Source organism: Rhagoletis pomonella, unplaced genomic scaffold (genome assembly GCF_013731165.1).
Source record: "Rhagoletis pomonella isolate Grant_MI unplaced genomic scaffold, Rhpom_1.0 Rhpom_scaffold_00005, whole genome shotgun sequence".
NCBI lineage: Eukaryota > Metazoa > Arthropoda > Insecta > Diptera > Tephritidae > Rhagoletis > Rhagoletis pomonella.
In genome coordinates, this window is record NW_023458559.1 from 37,678,060 (window position 1) to 37,701,916 (window position 23,857).

Genomic DNA, 23,857 nt, shown 5'->3' on the forward strand with positions numbered 1-23,857 from the left:
TAAAACAAAAGGCATGAGAAAATTTATGTGAGAAACCGAATGTATGTAAGAGAAAAATATGGCACACAAACATACACATGTGCATATGAACATATATGTATATGTATGTAATAATGATAAAAAAATCATGTGCAGCCTAGAAAAACCGTGCCGCCAGCGACATTGGTGCGATCGCGACAATTGGCCAACATATGTTGCAATGAGCTGCAGCAAGCAATATATGTATGTACACTACAAACATATGTACCCAGTTGGAAAATGTAATCTATAGTAATCGAAAAAATAATCAGTAAAAAACCCTTTTCACATTCGAAAATGCATTTTTTTCCCAAGCCGATGTCCCAAGAAAAGTGGGGCATTCAATTTTGCATTACCTAGTATCAAGAAATTAATGTGTTTTAATATGAAATTTTTAGGAAATTTTTGAATACATTAGAATGCTGATTACATGGTTAGCAGTCATATTATCGAGAACGAATAAGAAATACATTATATTATTTATCACGCATGTAATGCAGTACAACTTTTCCGACCGGGTATGTATGTATGATGCCAAGTCGAAGGCGGATATATCAGATGCATATAAATGTATACACCCCTACGTGGATATGTATGTAGATATAGAAGCTGCTTGTTTTTGTCGTCAAAATGAAAAATATGAGGACATGAAAAAAATGGCTTGCAATTTTTTTTTGTATGCAATCAAATTGAAATTACAGCAACAACAATCGTATACAAAAGTGTTGTATTGCATTGTCAGCGCATATGCATTTTTGGAGCACTTCTCAAGTGCATTTTTTCGATTTCTTAAGATATTGCGGTATGGATGCAGCATATCGCTAGCTTAGAGCAAAAAGTTGTTAAGTTAATTTTTCACAAATTCAACGACAAAGGAAAAAACCTACTAATAGCCATTTTCTATATGTATTTTGCAAACAACATTCTGAGAGTTAAAAATCCATACGGTTTAAAAGATTCCGAGGTTAATTAAAAGATTTCGTGTTTAATTTAGTCATATCGAATTTTCTGTACCTCTTTTGCGTTTAGCAATTTTGCCTTTCATTGTGAACAAAAAGAGATGAAATAAAGCAATCACCCTTAATCGTTTTGGGGATGACGCATTTTTAATTTTGCTTATTAATTTTATCAAAAAAAAAAAACAGTTTTCGTAAAAAGTTGACTTAGCAATCTTCCATAATAAGCTAGCGATATGTACAGTGGGCGTCGAAAATAAGAATACCCTGACGTTTTGACGATTTTATGTACATATTTATATTTCCCTCCATATAACGCATAAACACAATCTTTTTTTGTATATGAAAGTAGGTACGCAACACCTTCAAAGAAAAAATTCCCCAAAAAACAACGGCAATATTTTTTTTCATCTTGAAACTTGCACTTTATTGTACTAAAATTTAATGGGCTACAAAACTGAATACTAAAAAACTTTCTAAGAAATCGTTTTGAAAATTTTAAAATTTCCATTAATGTTTCTTGCATTTTACGAAATTAAAAAAATGATTCTTGTGGTTTTTGCTGTTGAATGAGCAATATAAAAAAAAAAAAAAAATTGTTATGGAAAATATAAATAAATAAATTCATCAAAACGCTAGGGTACACTTATTTTTGACGCTCATTGTATTTGCGCACTTATGACACATTGCATATTTATTAAAGCAGTCGCATCACATTGCGGATGCAAGACGATGCAATAATCTCGCAAGAGTCGCGATTTTGGCAATTTTTTTTTTCATAATTTGTACTGGAATCCTTGAAAAATATTTGCGGATTTCAATTCACACGATTATGGTGAATGCTTTGAGAAGCTACTGAAATGAATTGTCACTAAATTAAGTGATCAAAGTGGTGAAAAAATTATCAAAAGTTAATCAAAGTTGTATGAAAGAGTATTGGGTTTGACTTGATAGAAAAAAAGAAAGTTTCAAATGACAAATTAAAAAAATTGCGCGGAAAGAATTAAATTATGAAAAAAAAGCTCAACCAGTTTTTTTTTTCATATACTTTTCGAAATGAGTGGTAGTTCAAAACTTATAGGCATGACAAGATTAATCGCCTGGGGTATTTTATGTAGTTTTTGGAGACCGGACACTTTTTGCGAAATTGAATCCGGATCGGAATCAACAATAATTTTACAAAGAGGGAGTTTGCAAATAATTATTTTTACTAAGAGCTCGACCGAACTTCTCGCGTAGCCTCGATATTCTCAATCAAATACATACGGACATCTGCAGTATTATGCCGCCTTTGAACATCAAATTGTTTCTTAGGAGAATTTTTTCATGCTGCAAAAAAAAAATGATTTGTTTCAATAATTTTTTCTGCTTTTTACTGAATTTTTTTCTATTATCTATTCTATACTATTCCTTTTAGAAAAATAAGCGTTTTATAAAAATTACAAACTCCCTAAATTTTTTTCAAGAAACAATTTTTCATTTAAGATTTTTTTCTTACAGTGCATTTTTTTAATGAAATTTTATTGGATTTGCGATAGAATTTTTTTTAATGTTTTAACAAACAATTTTCTTCGCCAATTTCTCCTGCTATTAGTAAAACAGTTTTGTTTCTAAGTAACGCATTAAAAAAATATATATTTTTACTATAGATGAGATAATTATTTTGAGATAATTATATTTACATATGTTTTCTAAAGATAACACATTTTCCTAAATACTCGATTTTTCAAGAAATATTTTTCGATTAAAAAATTTGATTCTTAAAGTGCATTTTTCTTGTGAAAATAAGATTTTTCTAAAAAGGTATTTTTTCTAAAAATTTATTATTTTCCATAACTGATTTTTTTCAAATATTCCTTTTCCAATTTGTAGTAAATTTTTTAATTTTTTTAACATTTTCCCAAACAAACTTTCGCCACAAAAAAATAGTTTGGACCGAACTTTTTTTCTGCTTTTAGTATAAATAATCTTTTTTACGTAGATAATGCATTTTTTTCTAAAAAACTGTTTTTCTATAGATGAGATATTATTTTCAGAAAAAGTATTCTTTTCTACAAATTATACTCTTTTTTTACAAGTTCTTTTTTTCAAGAAATAGTTTTTATCTAAAGATTTTTTTTTAAAGTTCGATATTCTTTTACAATATAGATTTTTAAAAAAAGTATTTTTCCAAAAACTTATTAGTTGCCATAACTGATTTTTTTATATTTTTGCAACTTGTAAGGTTTTTAATGTTTTCCCCTAAAAATCTTTTTTCGCCACAAATAACTTCTCTCGATAAATTTTTCGGCTTTAGTAAGACTAATTTTTCTCTATTCTCTGATACATTTTTTTCAAAAAAAAAATTTTTTTCCAACGAGATATTATTTTCAGAAAATATATTCTTTTCTACAAATTACACCCTTTTCCTTAAAGAATTTTTTTTAATAACTTTTGTATTAAGAATTTTTTTTATTAAAAACGCATTTCATTATTGTAAAAAGATTTTGTTAAAAATGTATTTTTTTATAAAAAAAAATTATTATTATTATTATTTTCTATTACTGATTTTTTTTTAAATATTTTTTTTTCTAATTTGTAGAGAAACTCTTTGGGAAACATTTTTCCCTTGGTCCTGAAAGGGTTAATGTAAGTCAGCCGCTGGAATTGTGATCAGGATTTGAAGTCAAAATCTAATGCGAAGACGACACCAAAGAGCATATCGGGTTTCCAGCCAACAGTCGGGTCTACGGAACCGTAACGAGCCAGCAGCATTCACCGTTACACGAACAGCGGATAGAGTCCACTGCGCTATGAAGCGCTATGCGCGCAGTGAGAGAATGCAGAGTAGTTTTGGTGAAGAACTGCATAAACTACCAATTAGTTCATGCTTTGTTTTAATTAAGTAATGAAAGGAAGAGCACACACTATTACGTGTTTTCCGACGATTATAAAGTAAGTTCATAATAAGAGTTCTCGTAGCCGACCACTAAATGTAATGAAATGATTAAAACCAAATAAGAAAATCATGTTCTTGATTCAACAATTACACGAGCAACCATCGTTTAAACACCCAGCGTATGCCAAACGCTTTTGCAGCCCACAAAAAGTTGGTGGAACACAGAAATTTCCGACAAAGTTTAGCCCCACAAAAAAAAAAAAATAAGTGTAAGAAAAAATTTGGAAAATTTCACAAACAACTTTGCAATGAAATTACATTGGTTTCATCTACTGCGCTGCAAGAGAGTGCAGCCAAAAGTAATTTAAGATTTCGACGAATAACGAAAGTGAATAACTAACAGAGAAGCGGGGCAGAAGAAATGGCGTGAATGCAATGTGAAGGAGATCTGAATGCAACGGGAAATGGACCGGGGACCGGGCGGCGGCAGGCAAGTGAAAAGTAATGTTTGTGACTTTTGGCGACGACTGTTGCTGTAATGGACAGGGGGAAAAGTGTAGCATTGACAGATAAGCCGCACATATAAGCGTGCGGGTAAACGATTTTCTTTGGAGTATCTACACATACATATGTACAGGCGTCGGGGTAGGCATGCTGTTGCTGTTGCTGCTGCCACTCCCATTGCCGCTGTTCTCCTGCCGAACCACCAAGCGGCTGCTGTTGATGTCATTCTGTTGCCGCTGGCACTTTTTCTGGGTGTGTGTGTGTGAATTTTTTAACCCGTCAGCGCAGCCCACTTGCTGGCAATGCCACCTTCCTTGACGTGCTTTTGCTTCCTCCGTCTACTCTCCTGCTTCGTCTCTTCGGTGCAAATAGCACAACTATGTTCATGCACAATTCAGTACACGCTGCGTTTGCTGGTCATAAAGGGTCCTACCCGCGCCCTCTTCCATTCGTTGCATGCGCTGCTGGGTTGTGAGCGCGCGCATTGTTAATTGAATTTATTCGTACACTTTGGTTAATTAGTTTCAGTCAAGTGCATATCATGACTATAGTTTTGGGTCGTTTACAATTTGGTTTTTGTTTGATTTTTTTCTTCACTTCTTACTCAATTTTCAATTTCTTTTTAGCTGCTTCATTTTTGCCGCAAGCCTTTACTTCTTGGCATTTTTTTTTTGCCATTTTGCCGCTGCCTTTGTTTTTATTCAATTGTTCTCATTGGCTGCACTGGCTTTTTTCTTGTTCTTATTGCTGCTGCAACTGCACTTGCTATTTTCGTATGCAACAACTGCTGCAGCAAAGTTTGAAACAACAAAAAAAAAAGAAGAGGAAAAATCGCGCAAAGGTGTCACTCACTCACCAGCCAGGCAGCTAGCCAGCTAGTTTCTGTTTTTTGCCTGCTAGTCGTCATTATTGTCGCCGTTTGTCTAATTAAAAATGCATGACTCTTCTTCTTATGCGCTTTCCACTGCCCTACTCTGTTCTGCGCTGTTCTGCTACTTCGCCTCCTAGGCTAGGTGTTACAGACACGCCAGCCAATCAAAAAAAAAAAAAAAATAATAAAATAAAATAATTATAATAAAGAAAAAAATCCAATTTCTATTGTTAAATAAAATATTTATTTTCAGTTAGATGCGCCAATAAGTACATTATAATGAGCACTGTATATCTGGGCCTTGGCAAAACTTCAACACGCCCCGCCGTGCCACGGCTGCGCCACCACAGACACCGCCTTTATTTGTCGTGGCCGTCGCTATTGCAGGGTTGTTGCATTGTCTGTAAACTTTATGGTCGATTTGTCTCTACGTCCAACTGTACGTCAGACAGCCAGCTATTCTGCGTGTTCGTTTGGAGGTTTCTTAAATTTTTTTCATCTTCTTCTTCTAGCCCAGCCATAATGATTTGTTATTATAACACCTCATCTCACAAAGTCAGCCAGTGAGGCAGGCAAAGTCAGTTGGTTGCTTGGCCGCTTGAGCTATTGCGAAAATTGCTTATGAAGAAATATGTATAAATTAATTTGTTTGTTTGTAGTTTATGAAAATGCATCTAATTTAGTTGGGCACTTCGTGGCGCATAGAAATGTGTATGAAAAATTTGCGTAGAACAAAACTAATTTCACAATAAATATTAGGGATTTCACGAAGTCTTGCAGAGCGTTTGCACGGTGCAAAGACTTCAAGAATCACGCAATTATAAAGGGTGGTAAATTGATCCAGCGAAATGTGAGTAGTTCAGGTATCGCTCCCGGTATGAAACGAAAATGTAGCGCGAGAGGTCGGTAAATCAAGTATGCAAAAGGTTTTGTTCATTCTCGAGTAGTATACACCATGCCATGCCTAGGGGGTCTGAACCTAGTCATGCTGTGGTCAGACCAATTTATTGCATATGAAAACGTAGATGGTTCGCTCAGTTAGATAACCAGCAACTAAACTGATATAAGTGCAATTAAACAGAATAATACTATTCTCATCTAATGAATTGGCGAATATCACGGATTGTCTTAGGCGCCCTATCACTCGCCAGTACCAATTGCGTTCTGACTATACCAATTTAGTAATTATGGCACTCGAAGAAGACCTACTGAATGAATCCACAAAATGGTTTCGAGCCCACAAAGTCTGTTAGGAATCCCACTCATGCCGTCTAGCCGGCGATGTCGTTGCCTTCGTCCTCATAGTGGTCTGAGAACGAGAACAGTATTTTCGTATTTCTCGCTGCAAAAATCAGAAGCAAATAAGTATTTAGCAGGCTTGGATTTGATAATCTTGTTATACAAAGACGATCTGCAGGACAGCTTTGCCTGTCAAAGGTTTAATTTGACGCAGGTTGAGATTGCTAATACTTCAGCTTGGAACACCGCGAGGCACCTGGATCTTCCAAAGAATACCTATATGAAGCCGCTTTGTATAACAGTTGTCGCGAGAAAGTCTGCCTCGTGGCTGACGTTCAAATCCTGGCAAGCATGCACTTGATATTACCTGTTTACTGTAGTTTACTAAGACGCTCGAATCTACGGAAATTTATCATAAACATCCTTCAGCCCCCATTCTAAATGGTGTAGGGCTTGCACTATCCGACGGGGTTAAATACTTTGGTATAATTCTCGAAAGGAAGTTGGACCTTGGCTTGCGGCTTTCTGACCACTGTGTCGTTTTCCAGGCCGAATTAACAGTCATTAGCGAGGCCGCAACTTCTCTATAATCCATCACCATTTATTCTGGCAGCAAAGCAGCGATTAAATCTCTACAGTGTAGCAACACTTCTTCGAGAGTGGTAGACGAGCTTGCAAGAGGGAACTGTCACTCAGTTAACTCTGGGCATGATGCAGGCGTCCTTGTCTTCGTGTAGACACCGTTTGTAATCTGTTTTCAATGAGCTGGCCAGCGAACGAAGGAACCAACTTGTTCCCTTACCAAGCAAATCTGGTCAATGAGAAAGGATCCAAGAATCTCATACGAACTGAACCTTCCATTATTAGTACAGTGGTCAGTATCATTTCAAGACACTTAACGATTTCTGTCGTGGCCGCAGGAACCAGGAGGAGGTGGAGAGTTTATAGAGCACTTTCTATGACAAGGTCAAGACTTGCTATTTGTGAAAAATATTTCTTTGGGCTTTTAGCTAATCTCGGCTCAGATGGGTTTATCACACGGTAAACTGAGGGAAGGAACCAGCTGAAGTGGAATCACGGAAGATTGAAAACCTATTTAGGGATTATTAGGCTTTATGGTCAATAAAACTTTGTCACGCAAAGGCTTATTTTCTGCTACGAGTTCAAAACAATTTTCTAGCAGCCTCGATCATAAATTCAGAACATACATACATACGTTTATTTTATAAAAATAAAAAAATAATTTTCTGCGAATTTCGTCACACCCTTTATTCATATAATATGCAGCATCCATGTGTATGTATGTATGTATGTAAGTTTTTGCGCCAGTTGTTCACTCATTCACTCAGTATAAACAGCGTCCTTAGAATCGTAGCTTAGTTACTCATTAAGCAAGTCAAGGAAATTTTTTCTATTGTAATTAAATTAGCAAACAAGTTCAATTTTTCGCAAAAGTATTGTAATGCACACAAAATATGGTACTGCAAATTGCATGGCCGGGTGATATAGTTAAATTGGTTAGAGCCAAGGAAAAAAAAAAAAAGACAAAAACCAAATACAAACGAGAAATATTTCGAGAAAAAAATAAAAACTATTGGCTACAAACATATTTATATGGTGCTGTGTATAGCATTGGACGGCTTTGGGATAATTCCCGAATAAACATCAGTTAACAGAGCTCACTTTATATGAAATACACTGTTCCATTTTGAAAAGACTATAGCCTATGAACAGATTTATTGTACCAAGATACGAGAAAAATTGGTACATTCAATCACTGTAGCTAATCGGGCAGCTGACTGCGTATCGCTAATCTACTATGTGTGCACACCACCAAAAACGAGGTAGCTCAATTAAAAAGTTAACTGACTCAATTAAAATTCTGTCTGCACATTCTGTTACCTCTTAATGGATTTTCCTGAAATTCTTTTTGTAAGTGGTTTAAAGTAACTTATTGAACCATTTCTACCGAGCCCGCAAAATGGGTCCTTGGAATGGTAAATGTAAATGTCGTTTCGAAACACTGAACCCAACTATGTCGATTGCTGCTTGGTTCCAAAAAGACCTTCTCAAGTCAGAGCTAAAGGAATAAAATATACGAATATATTTATATTTGTATTTTTTTCATGGGTCTTTAAAGACACAATGGGTTACATGTATTCGTTTTTTCGTACGAATTGAAGTTTGAATTTCCCTAAAGAATATTTTTATCAGTGTCGACGACTACCATCAAGCCAATTGAATTTTTTGAGATTTCGCTGTTCCACCACTTTATTTACAAACGACCGCCTAAATTTTGAAAAATCTAATTTGAAACAAACAGCTTTAATTGTAGCATTTATGCGCCTCACATTCGCCATTCAAATGCAAATAGCAATTGTTAATTAATTATGTAAACAATGATTTATATGACACATATTCAATGACATTACAACAAAAACAGTATAATGATGTTCAACTCAAGGCACAAAACTACGTCAAATCGTAAATAAAAATATGTGTCTGCAGTTTTCGCAAGTGTGACGCGCAAGCCACCCAGACCGACGAAGGTATTAATGTTCATTATATACTAATAGGTGAAAAAATCGACTGCGTCTATTATTCTAAACCGATTAAAAAATATTAGTGGCTTATAGGAAATAGTATAATGCAATTCGTTTTGAAGAAAATTAATATTAGCGATTATTAAGTAGGAAAGATGCCGCTGTTGCTGCTGACAGGCTTAAAAAAAGATAAGCAGCCCAACCCATTCAATTTTTTTTAAATTTATTTAATACCTATCAGACAAGTTGCCACTTAGAGCGATTACGAATGAGGCAAGTCAAGTACCGAGATAAAAAAAAAGAAATCTTAAAAAACGCTTCACCAAACCAGTTGTACCAGTTCGCACTGCTGAATTGTGTCAGCAGCGTCATACACTTGCAGTGTGTTTACGAAAAATAAAGCCATCATAAAAAAGGTGGCCGAAACAATGCAAAAAAAGTCATAAAAATAAATTTATACAACAATAATGCACGAGAAGAAAAAGTAATAAAAATATGAATGGGTGAAGGAATTATGTTCGCACGAAATGACACTTGTTTCAATTAAATGGTACAAACGAAAAAGTTGGGGTTCCGAATTCAGCAGAAGTGTTTTCCGCGAAGTAAGCAGCATTTCACAGTTAGAAGCTGGGAGCTGTGACAACAAACAGCCGCCAACAACAAATAGCAAATAGAACAAGCTGTGCATATTCTTTTAGATTAACATTCCATAAATTATTTCGAATAATATTTGTGTGCTTAATTACATAAATGTCATTTAACTCCATTTGAAACTGAAAGCTGCTGGAAAATATTAAAGTGAAGGAAGCGGGAGCAAAAATGTAAGAACTCAAAAGGCAGTTTCTTTGCTGCGGCATATTCTGTTGTATGTGGAAGACCCATTCTACAAGCATGTCCTAGCGGCCGATTAGCGGTGATAGTCGCTACAATTCTAAACGCCCATGCACATTCGAGCCAAAAACGAGGCTTGATACCATATACTCCGTAGTTTTATTTGTTATCGAGGTATCTCTTAAGATTAAGCTATGCGTAAATACCCTCAATCTCCACAGCCCAGACTCTCTGAGTCGTGCTGCCGAATACATCACGGTTTCCTTTAGGTATACATCAATGGGCATAATATTGACGACTACATTCAGTGCTTTTGAACAGCAGGATTTTAGTGCCCCAATTATCCCTGAGCATGCCGCTCTTTGTATGCTATTTAGCTTACTTACATTGCATTTTCTGCTTGAAACTGGCCTCCATACTAGGGCGCCATAGGTAAGGATTATAATAGCCGTGTAAATCCACACAACAAGTTTCTGTTTTAAACCCCAGTTTCTCTTAAGGATCCATTTATATGAATAATAAGCGATGCAGGCCCTCTCTTTACGTTTATCAATAGAATAATTCCCAGATATTTTAGCTTTGGATGATAGGGGGATTGTCTTGCCGCCTATGGACGAAAGTATAAATTTGGTGCATGTTATTCTTATTAGTAAACAGTAACAATTCAGTTTTTCTTGGGTTTACGTGAACTACAGCTGTGCTCATCATGAATTAAATGATGAGTTGAAAGAGTGAGTTCTTTGTGTATAAAAAATTATAAATTTTCCAATTATCCACTGGTGCCTTTTAAACTATTTTCCATGTTAGAAAAGCATAAAAAAGTTTCTCTGTCTGCCCCGAGTGTTCAACTCAATTGAGAAAAAAAAAATCAAAAACTAATTATTCCCACAAAAGAACCAAACGGGTAGGGGAACAAAATGAGAACAAAAGGTTCGGGAACGTTTCTGTAAAGAACAAAACTCTCGGGAACGTTCTCAAGAAAAACGGAATGGGAACGAAGTTTTCGGGAACGTTTCCAATGAGAACGAAATGGGAACGAATGTATCGGTAAGGTTTTCAAGGCGGTTCAAATAAGAAAAAAAGTCTGTGGAACGTTCTGCTGGAGAACAAACGAAAACAAAAGTGTTGAGAACTTAACGTTAAGAACGAAAGGGGCTTTGGGATGGGGTTGCGTGTTGGAAAGAAAAATCGTTTCAGTGAGAGCCACGAGTGTTAATTCTAAGCCAGAGGAAAGTTGAACTGCCCATTTATGGAACAATTTTTCATTTTCTCTGCAAGTTCGTGTCTTAAGTCTTTCGTTGACTTATGTAATTTGCATAATTATCCATCAGTTCCTCTTTTATTAATTTTAACTATCAAACCTTTCTAACCAATGGAACCCTATGAGAAAAACTTTGTTCTCGATTCCATTCTTCGCAAATAGTTCAGAGAAGATTTATTCCCGTTTCGTTCTCTTTTCGAAAGTTCCTGAGACTATGGTTCCCAAATTGTTCTCCGAAAGAAAGATCCTTAGCTTTTTGTTACCTTTTTGTTCATAGCCAGGCCAGGCCGTTCCGGAGACTTTTGTTCCGCATTTTGTTCTCTTTGGGAATGTTCCACAGGGTCTTAAGTCTTATACACTTCCCGTTGAGGACGTTTTCGACAGTTTTGTTCTTATGAAAACACTCCCGAAGGTTTTCTTATGATTTCGGTTTGGGTTTCTAAGCATTCTTGGGAGCAAAACTTCGAGAACGACATTTAGTATCGAGCATATCTTTTGTTCTCGATTCCTGGCTGAAAGTGTGTATATGTCCTATAGCAGCCATACTCTTGTGTAGGACATTTAAGGAAATCGCCATACCAAAAGTGTCGATAAATATGGGTTATCATGGGTTATTTAGGAAGTTTTTTCGTTAGAGGTGGTAGCTGATCCCGAAAGTGCCTACTGACTAAACAATTTTTTAACTTAAATATAAAATTTTTGTGTGAATACATTCATCCTGGTTTTCCCCTCTCACTGAGTTAATCAATTTTGAAACTTGTTTTACAGAGGGAAACCAAAAGGACTACTATTGCTACAGAAAGATGCTGCGAGTGTATGTAGGCTTAATCTTTTAAAGTTTGAGCAAAGATGCTTTCGATCTTAGTGGCTGACAAGTATTACCTTGAGTGGAGAGGTGAGAATTATCGACAGCACACCGTACAATTGCACGTTGTCTGCTCTACTTTGAGCTCGTTAGAATTCTTTCAGCATCCAAGCGCTATTTTTGTACTCGTATATTTACACTGTTGTTTTTCTTAATAAATTATCACTTTTTCATACACTTCAGTATATTTTCGTGTACTGTCTGCTAATTTTTAATTAACCCTACCATGAAAATGACATTAGCGCAGATTTGAGTGCAACATTTAATTTTGCAATATGTTTTGCATTTGTATGAAAAACGTAATATTTGAAACACGGCGACAGGTGTATTGGCTGACGGCACAAAAGTAGACATGACGCAAAATGTATGTGGTCAGTACGATTTGTCGTTGTTGGATGCGGCTGAGGAGTGCCTTGTAAGCTAAAGTAAAGAATTTAATTTTACATTTACCAACTAAACAAAAAACAAAAAGAGAAAACAGCAAGTAAATATAAATAGGAACAGCCAAAAAGATAGAAAAAAACACGGATTTGGCGTATTGGCAAAAGCTTGCTATTTTTTTCGGCTAAGCAGTTCGATGAGGAGGGAGAAGAGAAATGCAATTTTTACAAGCCAACATAGCAGCTATCGCCTGCAGTCATCGGCTAGTGAAAATGCGACATGCCTTTCTCTCCAACACTCCGCGTGTCCTCGCAAGTACTATGCATTCTACTCCCTTCTTTGTCAGCAACCGCGCCGCCTCTGGCACTCGTTGTGCGCCGCTGTTGTCAACGTGTAATGAACGGCGACAACACGTCAACGACATCGACATCGACGACTGCAAATGCAATTGCGTTTACAAATATTGGTACTATGTCTGTATATATTTGTGTATTGAGGGCCTAAGAATAATTGTGTTTTTGGCAGCCACTCAAGTTATGTGCAGCGCGAGGACACAAATAATTTAACTAATACACAAGCAAAGTACTCTTCCCATTAGGCAGATAAATAGACAGATAACAAATACAGATACAAGCAGCAAGAAGTGACCAGTGAAAGAGGTGGAAATCCCTGTGAGGAAAATATGAGCAAGTAAAATAAATTTCTGATGCAGAAGTAATTGGTAGAGAGTTAGGTTATGTTGCTTTAGCGCTATCGAAAAAAGTCAATGAGATACAGAATATAGTCTCGAGCCACGTCGTCGTCGACTTTGTTCGAAAGCAGCTTACGGGGCAATTGTGGCAACTGTCTTTCGAAAGACAAAAGTAATTTCGAAAAACTAATTGAAAGATCAGCTAACAAGAAGGTCTCAGCGTTTTTTCGGTATATCTTTTAGCAATAAGTTTTCTAAAAACTAAATGAAATTAAAATATACATATGGGTAATTCCATGCAAAATTTACACCACAATATTTTGTTTTTGTGGAACATATTTGTTTAACATTCTTTATTGATAAAAGATACAGCTATTTTTTATTTTTTATTTTTAACTCACTGAGAAGGATGTCTTTTAATATTTTTTTTGCAGTTTGCGTAATTACCTCGTCTTTCCATTAGAGGTGTGAGAGAGATTTAAATAAATAATTTTTTGAATAAAAAAACATATTTTTTCTATCTTATTTAATAAGTTTTTTTATTAGCACTGCCTTTTTGCACGCAGGCATGAACAAATTCGTTACCTCTACGGTTTTGGTTTTTCCATTCTCAAATTTTTACAGTGTACTCAGCAATGTTCGACAACTATTTAGGTTGCAAAAACATAAATCAAACGGTGTAAAAAATTATTTATTTAAATCTATCTCTAACGGAAAGCCGAAGTAATTGCGCAAACTCCAAAATAATTAAAAAAGATACTTCTCAGTTTAAGTTTAAGTTTAAAATTTCGGATTTTTTCCGAGATTTTCGAATATCATGATGAAATAAAAAATAGGTAAATTTTACACGGAATCAGGCCTAAATATTTTTTAAAACAAAAGCTAGAAACTAAAAGAAAATTTAATAAATAAATAAGTTTCTAAAAATGAAATGAAATTTAAAAATAAAAGTTTTTCCTTTTAAAACAATATAATCTAAAAACTAAATCAAAAAGAGAAACAAATTAATAAAAAAATAAGTTCCTAAAAATTAAATGAAACTAAAAACCAAACAATAAAATCTAAAAATTTGTAAACAAGTTCTAAGTTAAAAAACCCCGACAAAGTTTATTAAAAGGCAAGAAAAAAAATCTAAAAATTAAACGAAATTAAAAAAAATCTATATATATATATTATTTTAATTACTATATTCATTTAAAACAATAAAATCTAAATACTAAATTAAAAGAAAGAAGAAAAATAAATAATAAAAACTTTTTAATATACAACGCTTTTATAAATGGACTAAAAAGTAGAAAATAATAATACTGAGTCCCATAGAATTTGTTTTGATTCCTTTTGATGTTGAAATTTTAGCAAAAGTCATTATAAACAATTTATGAGATTGAAAATAAAAGCGTGGGGCGCATGCATGCATGCATGTAGATTTAATTGACAGTAGTCAAACTACATAACATAGACTTAAAATTTCTACAGAGAAAGTGCAAATTTGAAATCGATTTTAAGCAGTCGTTATTCATATACCCACATACATACATATATTAACCTTCATATCAATTCTGGTCTATTAGGGTAGATGTCGCCCTATGCACTAGACTTTTTTATAGGAACTTTGCAAAACAAAGGTTTTATAGCTGCAAATGGTGTCTGGACGCACAACATTGCAAGTTGATAAAAGAGTTGTAAATAAGAATATAATATGGAACGATTCACGTCAACCCAATATTCTATTCCATGAAAATGGACTTGCGATATGTCAAAATACTTGTAAATTAATACCCTTTCAACTAAAACGTGGCGAATAAAAAAAAAAATAAAAATGGCGTCTTTACTGCACGGCTTTACAGACGCTCTTTTCGCAAAGAAGCGAATATACCTATTCGTTAATTTCTTTCTGGAAATAATAACCGAAAGCTAGATCATGACTTATTCTATAGTTTTCGCGGTCGCTGATTGCGAAGCTAAAATATCTTTTTTTTTATATATATAGAAAAATAACGATGCGTAAGTGGAGATTATCGATATCGTTGGCCTGAAACTTGGCTACACATAAAGAGTTGACGTCACTGTTGGCAGTTATAATTTTGTAGTAGTGAATAACTTCGTCTACCTAGGATCCAGCACAAACACCACCAACTACGTCAGCCTGGAGATAAGGCCAAGAGGTGCTATCTTGGGCTCTGTAGGCAAATGTTAAGCAGAGCTCTCTTTCTACAAACAAAAATTACGCTCTACAAGGACCTGTGCGCACTTGGAATGAACAACTGGCGATACCTCGCTAAGGAGAGCGGCAATTGGCGACGTTTTTTTTATCTCGGCCCAAACCGACAAAAGGTTGCTGTGCCGAAGAAGAAGAATTTCATATTTATTTCATACGCTAATACAAAAATTCATTAGGGAAATTTATCGATCAATTGAAAACTGGTGATTTGGTTAAGACACAATGCAGCAGCATTGCAGCATTGCTGGTTCTGAAGGGCTAAACCTTTTAATGGACGTGTGAAGAAAAATATACTTTTCATATATTAGATAAATGCGTTGCTCTTGAATGGGAGTAATTTCCTGCTGGGACAACAGTAGTGTGTTTATGTGAAAATTCTTAGCTATTCGTGAAAGTGAACTGTATGTAAAAATAAATGCTTCGAAATCTTTGATCAATTTCGCCTACTTTGAATGCCTTAATCTAAATAAATCAATCGGAGAATATTTAATTAAAGAATAACAGCAATAGCTAGTTGCACAGAAAAATTGCGAAAATTACACTGAATTTATAGGAAGGTATAGAGCAAAATGCGGCTTGTAGCTGCGGGAAGCCTTTGAAGGTCAACACATTTCTTCAGCTTCATCATTTCTGTAAACCGGCGGGGAAAATTGCAAAGTTCCAAACAACTAGATAACATATCGATTGCTGAGACGAAGATCGAGCTATATCGGCAGCCAGCTCGAAAACGCTATATCTCAAAAAACTTTTGAAGAACGCCCTACTTCAGAATTCGTTTCAAAAACGCGCTATATCAGCACATTTTCAATACATTTTGAAGTGAGATAGGGCGTTTTTGAACCGCATTCTGATATAGGTTGTTTTTCATTAAAATTTTGAAATAGGGCGTTCTTGAAAAGTTTTTTGAGATAGGTCGTTTCCGAACTGGTTGCCGAGATAGGTTTTCAAAGCAGTTTCTGTTAGAAACATGAACACAATTTGAAAGAACATCCTTGGCGAAAAAAAATCTCAAAAATCAACGGTAATTTTTCGCTACTTGAAACTTCCACTTTATTATACTAAAATTTAATGATATAATGCATATAAAACATTTTTCCGAAGAAGTCGAATTGAAAAATTAAAAATTTCGTACTTTTTCCTCGAGTTCTGTCTCAAATAAAAAAAGATATTCTTGTGGTTTTTGCTGTTGCATTGACTATTTTGTTTAATGAAATATTTTTGTCTAATATTTCATATACCTCCATACCAAGTTCCAGTACACATCCATGAACACTTTCAAAGATATGCAGGATGAAAAATTCGGTTTGTGTGTGCGATGCTACGCACCCTTTATAAATCGAAATGTATTTTTAGCCTATAGCCAACTTTGTAAAGACAACAGTAGGTGTACGAAAATTCAAGAAAATCGGTAAAGGCGTTCTCGTGCAATGCGAACAGCAAAAAATAAATAAAATTGTCAAGACATCACAGAACATTCATATTTTTGACTGTTTTGACATGACATTCACAATTATTTTCATGAAAAGTTAGATGTAGAACTTTTATTTATTTTTTTCGCGGTAGACTTTTCGCAGCAATCGCCCATACTTATTCACAATTATTTTCATGAAAAATCTTTGGCATTAATTATTTATTAGTTTATTAGTTAATTCTATAATATAAACCATATAAATCAAAGTTAAACGTTTTGTATAAGGTTCACAAAAATTCAAAACGTTTTCATCAAAATTTTCAACTTTTTATTCAGAGTTTTCGAGTATGCAGTTTTGTAGCCCATTCAATTTTAGGCCAATGAAGTGCAAGTTTCAACCGGCTAAAGTTGATTTTTGAGAACTATTTTTTGGATACTGATTTTTGTGTTTTTTTTTTATACAACAAGTGCAGTTTATGAAAACTGGCGTTGATTTTATGAAAGTTTGTTGCTAAATCCGATAGTGCAAAAATCGGACAAAAAAAAATTCTCAAAAATCAACGGAATTTTTCAGCCGTTTAAAACTTTTACTTCATTGGACTGAAATTGAATGGGCTAAAAAAAACTGCATACTCGAAAATTTTCTAGAAAATCTGAAAGTTGAAAATGTTGACGAAATTTTTTTGAGTTCTTGTGAGCTTTATATAAAGTGTGAAACTTTGATTTATATGGTAAAATGAACCATATTTTCATAAATAACTAATTAATGCAAAAAATGTTTCATAAACATAATTGTGAATGTGTGTTATATTAGAATAAGGTGTTTCATCTGTCGCCATGTGTGTATATTCGCAAAGTTCCGCATCGTTTTTTATTTCTAATTTAGTTATCGGTACTGGACAAAATTAAATATTTTCTTTCACGTTTCACAAGTTCAATTAAAGCTAAACTTCAATTGCGTGCAACTAATGGAAGCCACTTCCTTAAAACTCCGTTACAACTGATTAGTTTACGGCTTCTTTTTTTCACCATATATATATTTTTTGCTTTGCAATTCGGTTCCACTTCAATTCCGCTTGCAAGCAGACATTTTAATTAGATACTTATACATACCAATATGAGTGTGTATGTGTGTACAATACATATATGTATGAAGATAGCTGAACTGCATGCAATCTCATCAACACTTACCTTGCCTTGCATTATCAGCCTGATTGTTAATGTGACTGATTCGTCGGTCTTCATTGGCGTACTTGTGTTATTGTCTTCCATATTTGCTGCGGCTGTTGCTGCTGCTGCTGCTGGTGTTGGTGTTGTTGCCGTCGTAATTGAAGCTATTTTTGCTGCTGCTGCTGTTGTTATTTTAGTGGTTATTGGTTTCCTTGTTGCTGCTGCGGTGTGCTTGCGGTTGTAATGTTGCTAGCTTATTTTTCACCTTTTTTTTCTATTTTATATATGTATTATTTTTCTCAATACGCTATAAATTTCACTTCGACAACACTCACACTTATATAGAACACTTACACTGGTGTACTAAATGTAGTAGCTGTGGAAGGGGTACGGTACACGGTGTATGATAGCGACCAACGATTTGATTTGCGAGTAGCGCGTGTGGTTGAGATTTCCGTTTATTGTTTTTTTTTTGTCGAGTCGACAATTGCTTGAAATCTGCTTTGGCTGCCGCTTTTACTTGATTTCTTGTATTTTAATGAACTCTTCAATGATGCTGGTTATTTTATTTTTTTCTTTAATTTATTTTCTTTCTCTTCTTCAATGATCTGTCTGCAGCTGTTTAATGTAAATACCTAGAATTTGTTTTTTTTTTACTTATTTTTTTTTCTTCTTGACTTGCTTTATATTCCGCTACGTGTGGAAGTGTTTGTATCGCTGGCTGATTAGAACAACATTAAAATAAAAAATAAGTTAATTAGTTAATGAATTAATTAATTGGTGGTGTCTTTTATCGTTTACTTAAGCTCATTTGCATTGCATGTAACTGTATGCGCGTGTGCTTGTGTGTGTGTGTGCGTGTGTGCCTGCTTGCATTTAAGTTCTGCTGAGTTGGCTGTTTACTTAAGAAATTTTACAAATTAACAACGTTTTTGCATTTGCTTCAACTTTGAATAACGCGAATATTTTTATTTATTTATTGTTAAAAAATGCACATTAATCACTTTGTTTACCGCACTTCATCGATATTTTACTACGCTATTGTTTTTTTTACAATTTTATTTTTATTTTTTAATGCTCGATTGGTTAGTCGATTGCTTGCCTGTCCGAGCGCAATAAAAATGGGCAAAAAAAGCAGCGAGAAAAAAGTTGAAAAACCAAACGTTTGGCTCGTTGGCTTTCGACTGGTGTTATCAGCAGTGGTTAATCATTAAGCGCAGTAATTTACTTTTTTTCTTGTTTGTTTATTGTACTTCAACTTGATGCAGCCGTCGCTTTTATTGACCTCGACACGCTGAGTTCACTTGCGGGCTGCTAATATTTCTGTATGCTGCTGCTTGCATCCGCGCAGGAAAAAACTAACAAAATTTTGTGCAAAATACTGTGTTGTATTGCCTCTGCAACCGAGTATATATTGAGTTTTGCGGTTGAATACGCTGCTGACGTCGAGGAAATTCTTCACAAATAATAGCCTGCAACAAAGAAATGGCAGAAGAGAAGACAACACAAAGAGTCATTAGTGATAATTAATTGCTAATAAAACATAGAAATAGCACATACATAGAAAAATATATATGTATAAATACATGTTTACAACAGTAAAAATACTGTCAAATGTCAACTATGAACAGATTAATTTTGTGTTACAAAAACAAAAAATAAACCTACAAATTTGCAAGCGACAAGCATTAAAGTGCAACCAACAAGGGTAAGAGTTCGCTTGCAATTTGGCGCTCTAACGACTTGATTTCGTTTTTTTTTTCGTTTTTGTAATTTTGTGAAATGCTTTCTGCCGCTGTTCCGCCGTTGTTGGCACATAATTAATTTAGGCAACGATAACGTATGTATGTTCTAGACAACATTGCTGCTTTTGTAGTTAGTCTAGCAAGGAAATGGCTGATTTGCCTTCGTTTTGCGACTGCTTCCGGCATAACAAAGATCACACTTTGTACTGAAAGATTTAACCGAAATTGATGGCGAGGCAAGAAAAAAAAGAACCAACTGACGAAGAACAAAATTTCGGTGGAAAATATTAATTTTTTCGAATATACATACAGTGAACAACATAAGTCTACCTACAGAAACTTTTTTTAAATTAGCAAAATTGTACATGCTACAACAAAAAGCACAACATACTACAAAAAAAAAACATATAAATTAACTATGCAAAATTTGTGTAAAACTCAGAAAGTTTCAAAATTTGCATAACAGTTTTCTACTTTTGAATAAGATTTTTGATTATGCACTTTTGTAGCCTACTAAATTTTAATATAGTAAAATGAAAGTTAAAAGTTGCTAAAATTCTCGTTGATTTTTGATAATTGCTTTTGCTGGCGGTGTAATGCTTTTTCTTCCATATAAAAAAATGTTCGAGCGAATTTCGTATGGAAGGAAATAAATGACATCGTCAGCAAAAACAAAAAAAAAAAAATATTCAAAATTGAAAGCTTTTTTTACAAACCTCAAACTTGCGCTTTACTATACTCTAATTTAATAGCTAGAAAACAGTATATGTCGAAAGACCTGAGTCGTAAAGTATTTTTGCAAGACAATTTCGAAGAAAAGCAATTTTTTTTTGTCGACCCACCTTTTTGGATTTTTCGGTGACACCTACATTCGGCAATATAAATTTTTTTTTTTTAAATAGTTCAGCTGGAACAATCACAATACTTCCATAGCAACCGTTTAATGATTTTTGGTGTGCTTTAATATACTGACATTAGTGTGGCACGTTAGGCCGATAAGAACTGTGATCTGGTGGGTAAGTACCAGAACGGGATACTTGAGGTCAATGATCTTTGGCCTTCTGCCTACTAGCCTTGTCCAATGTTTTACATGATTCCAAAACTCTTAAGTCTTTCTAAAATTGGTCCTACCGCAAAGCTCTTTCATGTATAAGGGTGTCTTTGCTTTCATTGGCTGTTCTTACTAGTCGAGTTACATCAACTTTTCACTAAGCCATTGAAAAGCCTATAACAGCGCTATAAGTAGATCTTTCTTGCGTAGAATAGTTATTTTTAAAGCCGTATCTATTTCCATATCTTTCATCTTTATCTGCCAAATAAGAGGACGAGCTTAAAGCCTCATTCTGTTACAAAAGGTTCGGAGAGGGGAATCTACCAAGTTGTATGTGTTACTTCTCCCAAGGCTATTAGAAACGGTAGTGACATTGAACAGAGAGAAATGGAGCTAAGGCCTACCGATGACAGAAGATCCTATATGTGTCCATCTACACAGATGGTCCAAAGATAGAGCAAGAAACCAGTTTCGCTTTCTATTCCGAGAAACTCAGTCAGCATTTTCGTTAGCCAAGCGATTGCAGCGTTTTTCAATCTGAAATTTAAGCTATAGGCAGGCAGACAACTCTATACAACAACAACCATTTAGTGAAAATCTTAGAAAATTAGTTGAATACCCAGTAGCTGTCACAAACGACACATGGACCAAAGGAAATGGGAAAGCGACAGAAGGCCTTCTGAAATTCACTACACTTTAAGCCTGTAGGGCTGAGGTAACCGTCGGATTGATGATTATTGCTTAAACAACTGGCCACTAGCAGTAGACCGACCCATACTATCTTAAGGGGTGCTCGTTTCGTGGCCAGCACTAACTGAGGATTACATCGTCAAAAAAAAAAAACCTAGCGGACTACAGTGGTCGGATTCTCTTGGCGCGATGGGGCATCTCATTGCACCATACACCCTCGAGGTCGTAGCTGAATAATTTCTCAGATAGATAGGGGCCAAATAAGGCACTTTCTTCTTTCTCGGTTAGGATGCAATTTGTGGAGGACTGTAAGAGATTTGGCCCAAATTTCCGAGCGATTGGACACTACCCTAATGCGGGTCCCAAAGTAGGGAAATCGAAGCAGAATTTTTGAAATTGACCATCCGAAAGCTAAGCTAAGATGACTACCAGGCAAATCTAGAATACCTACACCCACTTAGAAACAGGGTTATGTTAGGGATTGGCAACGAGAACATTTATACTCATCCGTCGGTGTGCATTGTAAAAACTAGTCGCGGACTTTGAATTCACGGAAAGCAAGTTGAAATAATGGGCCTCATGCATATATGTAAGTGAGCCTAAGCTCAGACTCATCAAGCTCAAGAATTTGTACTTAAAATCGAGTATACAAAAAACAGAAAAAAGAAGAAAACCCGAAATTCAGGAAATATATATTAAGCAATTGCTTCCAAGCATTCTCTAAGAAAAAGTTATAACCAATATCAGGCCTTAAAAATTTTCGCATCTGTCAATGTGAAATGGAATGGCGAAATTTCCTTTAGAAAAGAGGTGCATACATTAAATTCCTGCGGCCAATACAAAAAAAGGCGCAAGCTATTTTTTCTATTCAAAAGAAAAATTTTTAAAAAATCGCGCGGCGTTTGCATTCTCACTTCCTGGCGTTAATGCATTGCTTCAAGTACAAGTACTCACACTGTACTTTTCTATGAATAGATTAAAGGAATGTGCGCGAAAGTTAGCACACAAAAAAGTACTATGACAAAGTGAATGCAAAACGAAAGCAGTGACATGAAAAAATAAACTTAAACGAATAGGAAATGCAGTGGAATAAAAAAATGCAAGCAAAATAAAGCAAAAAAAAAATATTAATTATAAAAAATAAGCAAAATCACCAACCCAGGAAAAAAGCAAGTGTAGACATCAAAAAGAAATTAAAATTTTAACAGAGTAAAGGAATTTCAGTCTGTAAATTCAAATAAAATTAACGCAGTGCATTAAGGACTTTTTACACATTTGCGCGATTTTTGTTTCTTCTTTGTTTGTTTGATTTTTTTCTCGCTCGTTTGTGTTCGACGAGGTGAAATCTCAGATGCGCATTGAGTTGTATGTTTACCATTAAAAAATGCATTTCGCTTGCAAACAAGTATTGCATCGACGACGGTGTATTTTTTCGTACTACAAACAAATAACTTTGGGAGACGACACAGGCAAATATCCGTATATTTGAATGTGCATTAGGGTGAATCACCACTCTCTATAAAATATCACTAGTGTTCTTCCATCGTAACTTTTTAAATTTAATTTTTATTTTAAGACCTGCTGCAAAATATTTTGGAAAAATATAAACATTTACGTGAGCTGGACCCATTTTAAAATTTTTTTAAATAAATTTTCTGTGTTTAAATCTTAATATCCTTACGAAATATTTAGGCGGAAGTCAAAAAATATTATAAATTTTATCATTCCGGTGGGAAACCCGCGCAACTTTTTTTGGTGAGGCACCCTAATGTGCATATAAAAATAGATGTGCAGAAAAATCCAGCGGCTTATAGATATTTGCGCAGAATATCGTAGACACATGTGTATAAATATGTATATAGTACATATGTACATAAATTCGTTTCAGACACTTTTTCAACAAACTTTTTATTTGCACGCCAAAAAAAAAACGGTAGACATATTTTCGTAATAAGATCCCCCTCTCCACAAAACAAAAAAAAAAAAACTCACGCACATCTGTTTATTTACACGCAATATAATGAGCAAAAATGCATCATTTTCGCATTGCAATCCGCGGTTAAGTGGCTGCAGAGCAAAAAAAAAACGATAATCTCGAAAAAATGGAAGTATTTTTCTTCGCTGCACTGCACTATACAAAAAACTGTTGATATACACATACAGTTCCGAACAGAAGTATTGGCACAGTGAATTTTTCGCAATATATGCAAAGTTTTTTGTTCTCATTTATTTTCGATAATTTTTTATAAAAATATTGTTCATTATACACTAGAAAACATAAAAATAAAATCTCTAAACTTTGTGCTAAACTCAGGAAAATTCATTAAATTTGCACACTACACTAATTTGTAACTTTTTATTCGAATTTTTTAGAAAAATTCTAAGTATGCAGTTTTATAGCCCAAATTTAGTATAACAAAGTGCAAGTTTGAAGTCGCTAGAAAATCGCATTGATTTTTGGTAATTTTTTTCACGCAAGTTCTTCCATACAAAGTACATTCGACAATTATTTTTTGTATGGAGAAAATGAG

At 34.6% G+C, this 23,857-nt stretch overlaps 1 protein-coding gene and 1 long non-coding RNA gene across 16 annotated transcripts in view; one reads left to right on the plus strand and one right to left on the minus strand.

Moving 5' to 3' along the window:
• Positions 1-23,857, minus strand: part of LOC118738899 (poly(rC)-binding protein 3) — a 285,579-nt gene that overhangs the window by 53,339 nt on the left and 208,383 nt on the right. For 8 of the 15 annotated variants that reach the window (XM_036469945.1, XM_036469943.1, XM_036469944.1 and 5 more), the window contains exon 3: positions 17,862-19,312. In XM_036469945.1, coding sequence (XP_036325838.1) covers positions 17,862-17,942 — 81 coding nt within the window. In that variant the 5' untranslated portion in view covers positions 17,943-19,312. The remainder of the gene's footprint in view (positions 1-17,861; positions 19,313-23,857) is intronic. The other 7 variants (XM_036469937.1, XM_036469935.1, XM_036469934.1 and 4 more) reach the window with 5 other exon arrangements.
• LOC118738901 lies at positions 1,706-3,982 on the plus strand. Its single transcript, XR_004992959.1, has 2 exons — positions 1,706-1,809; positions 3,556-3,982. It is a non-coding gene; the product is annotated as an uncharacterized LOC118738901 (long non-coding RNA).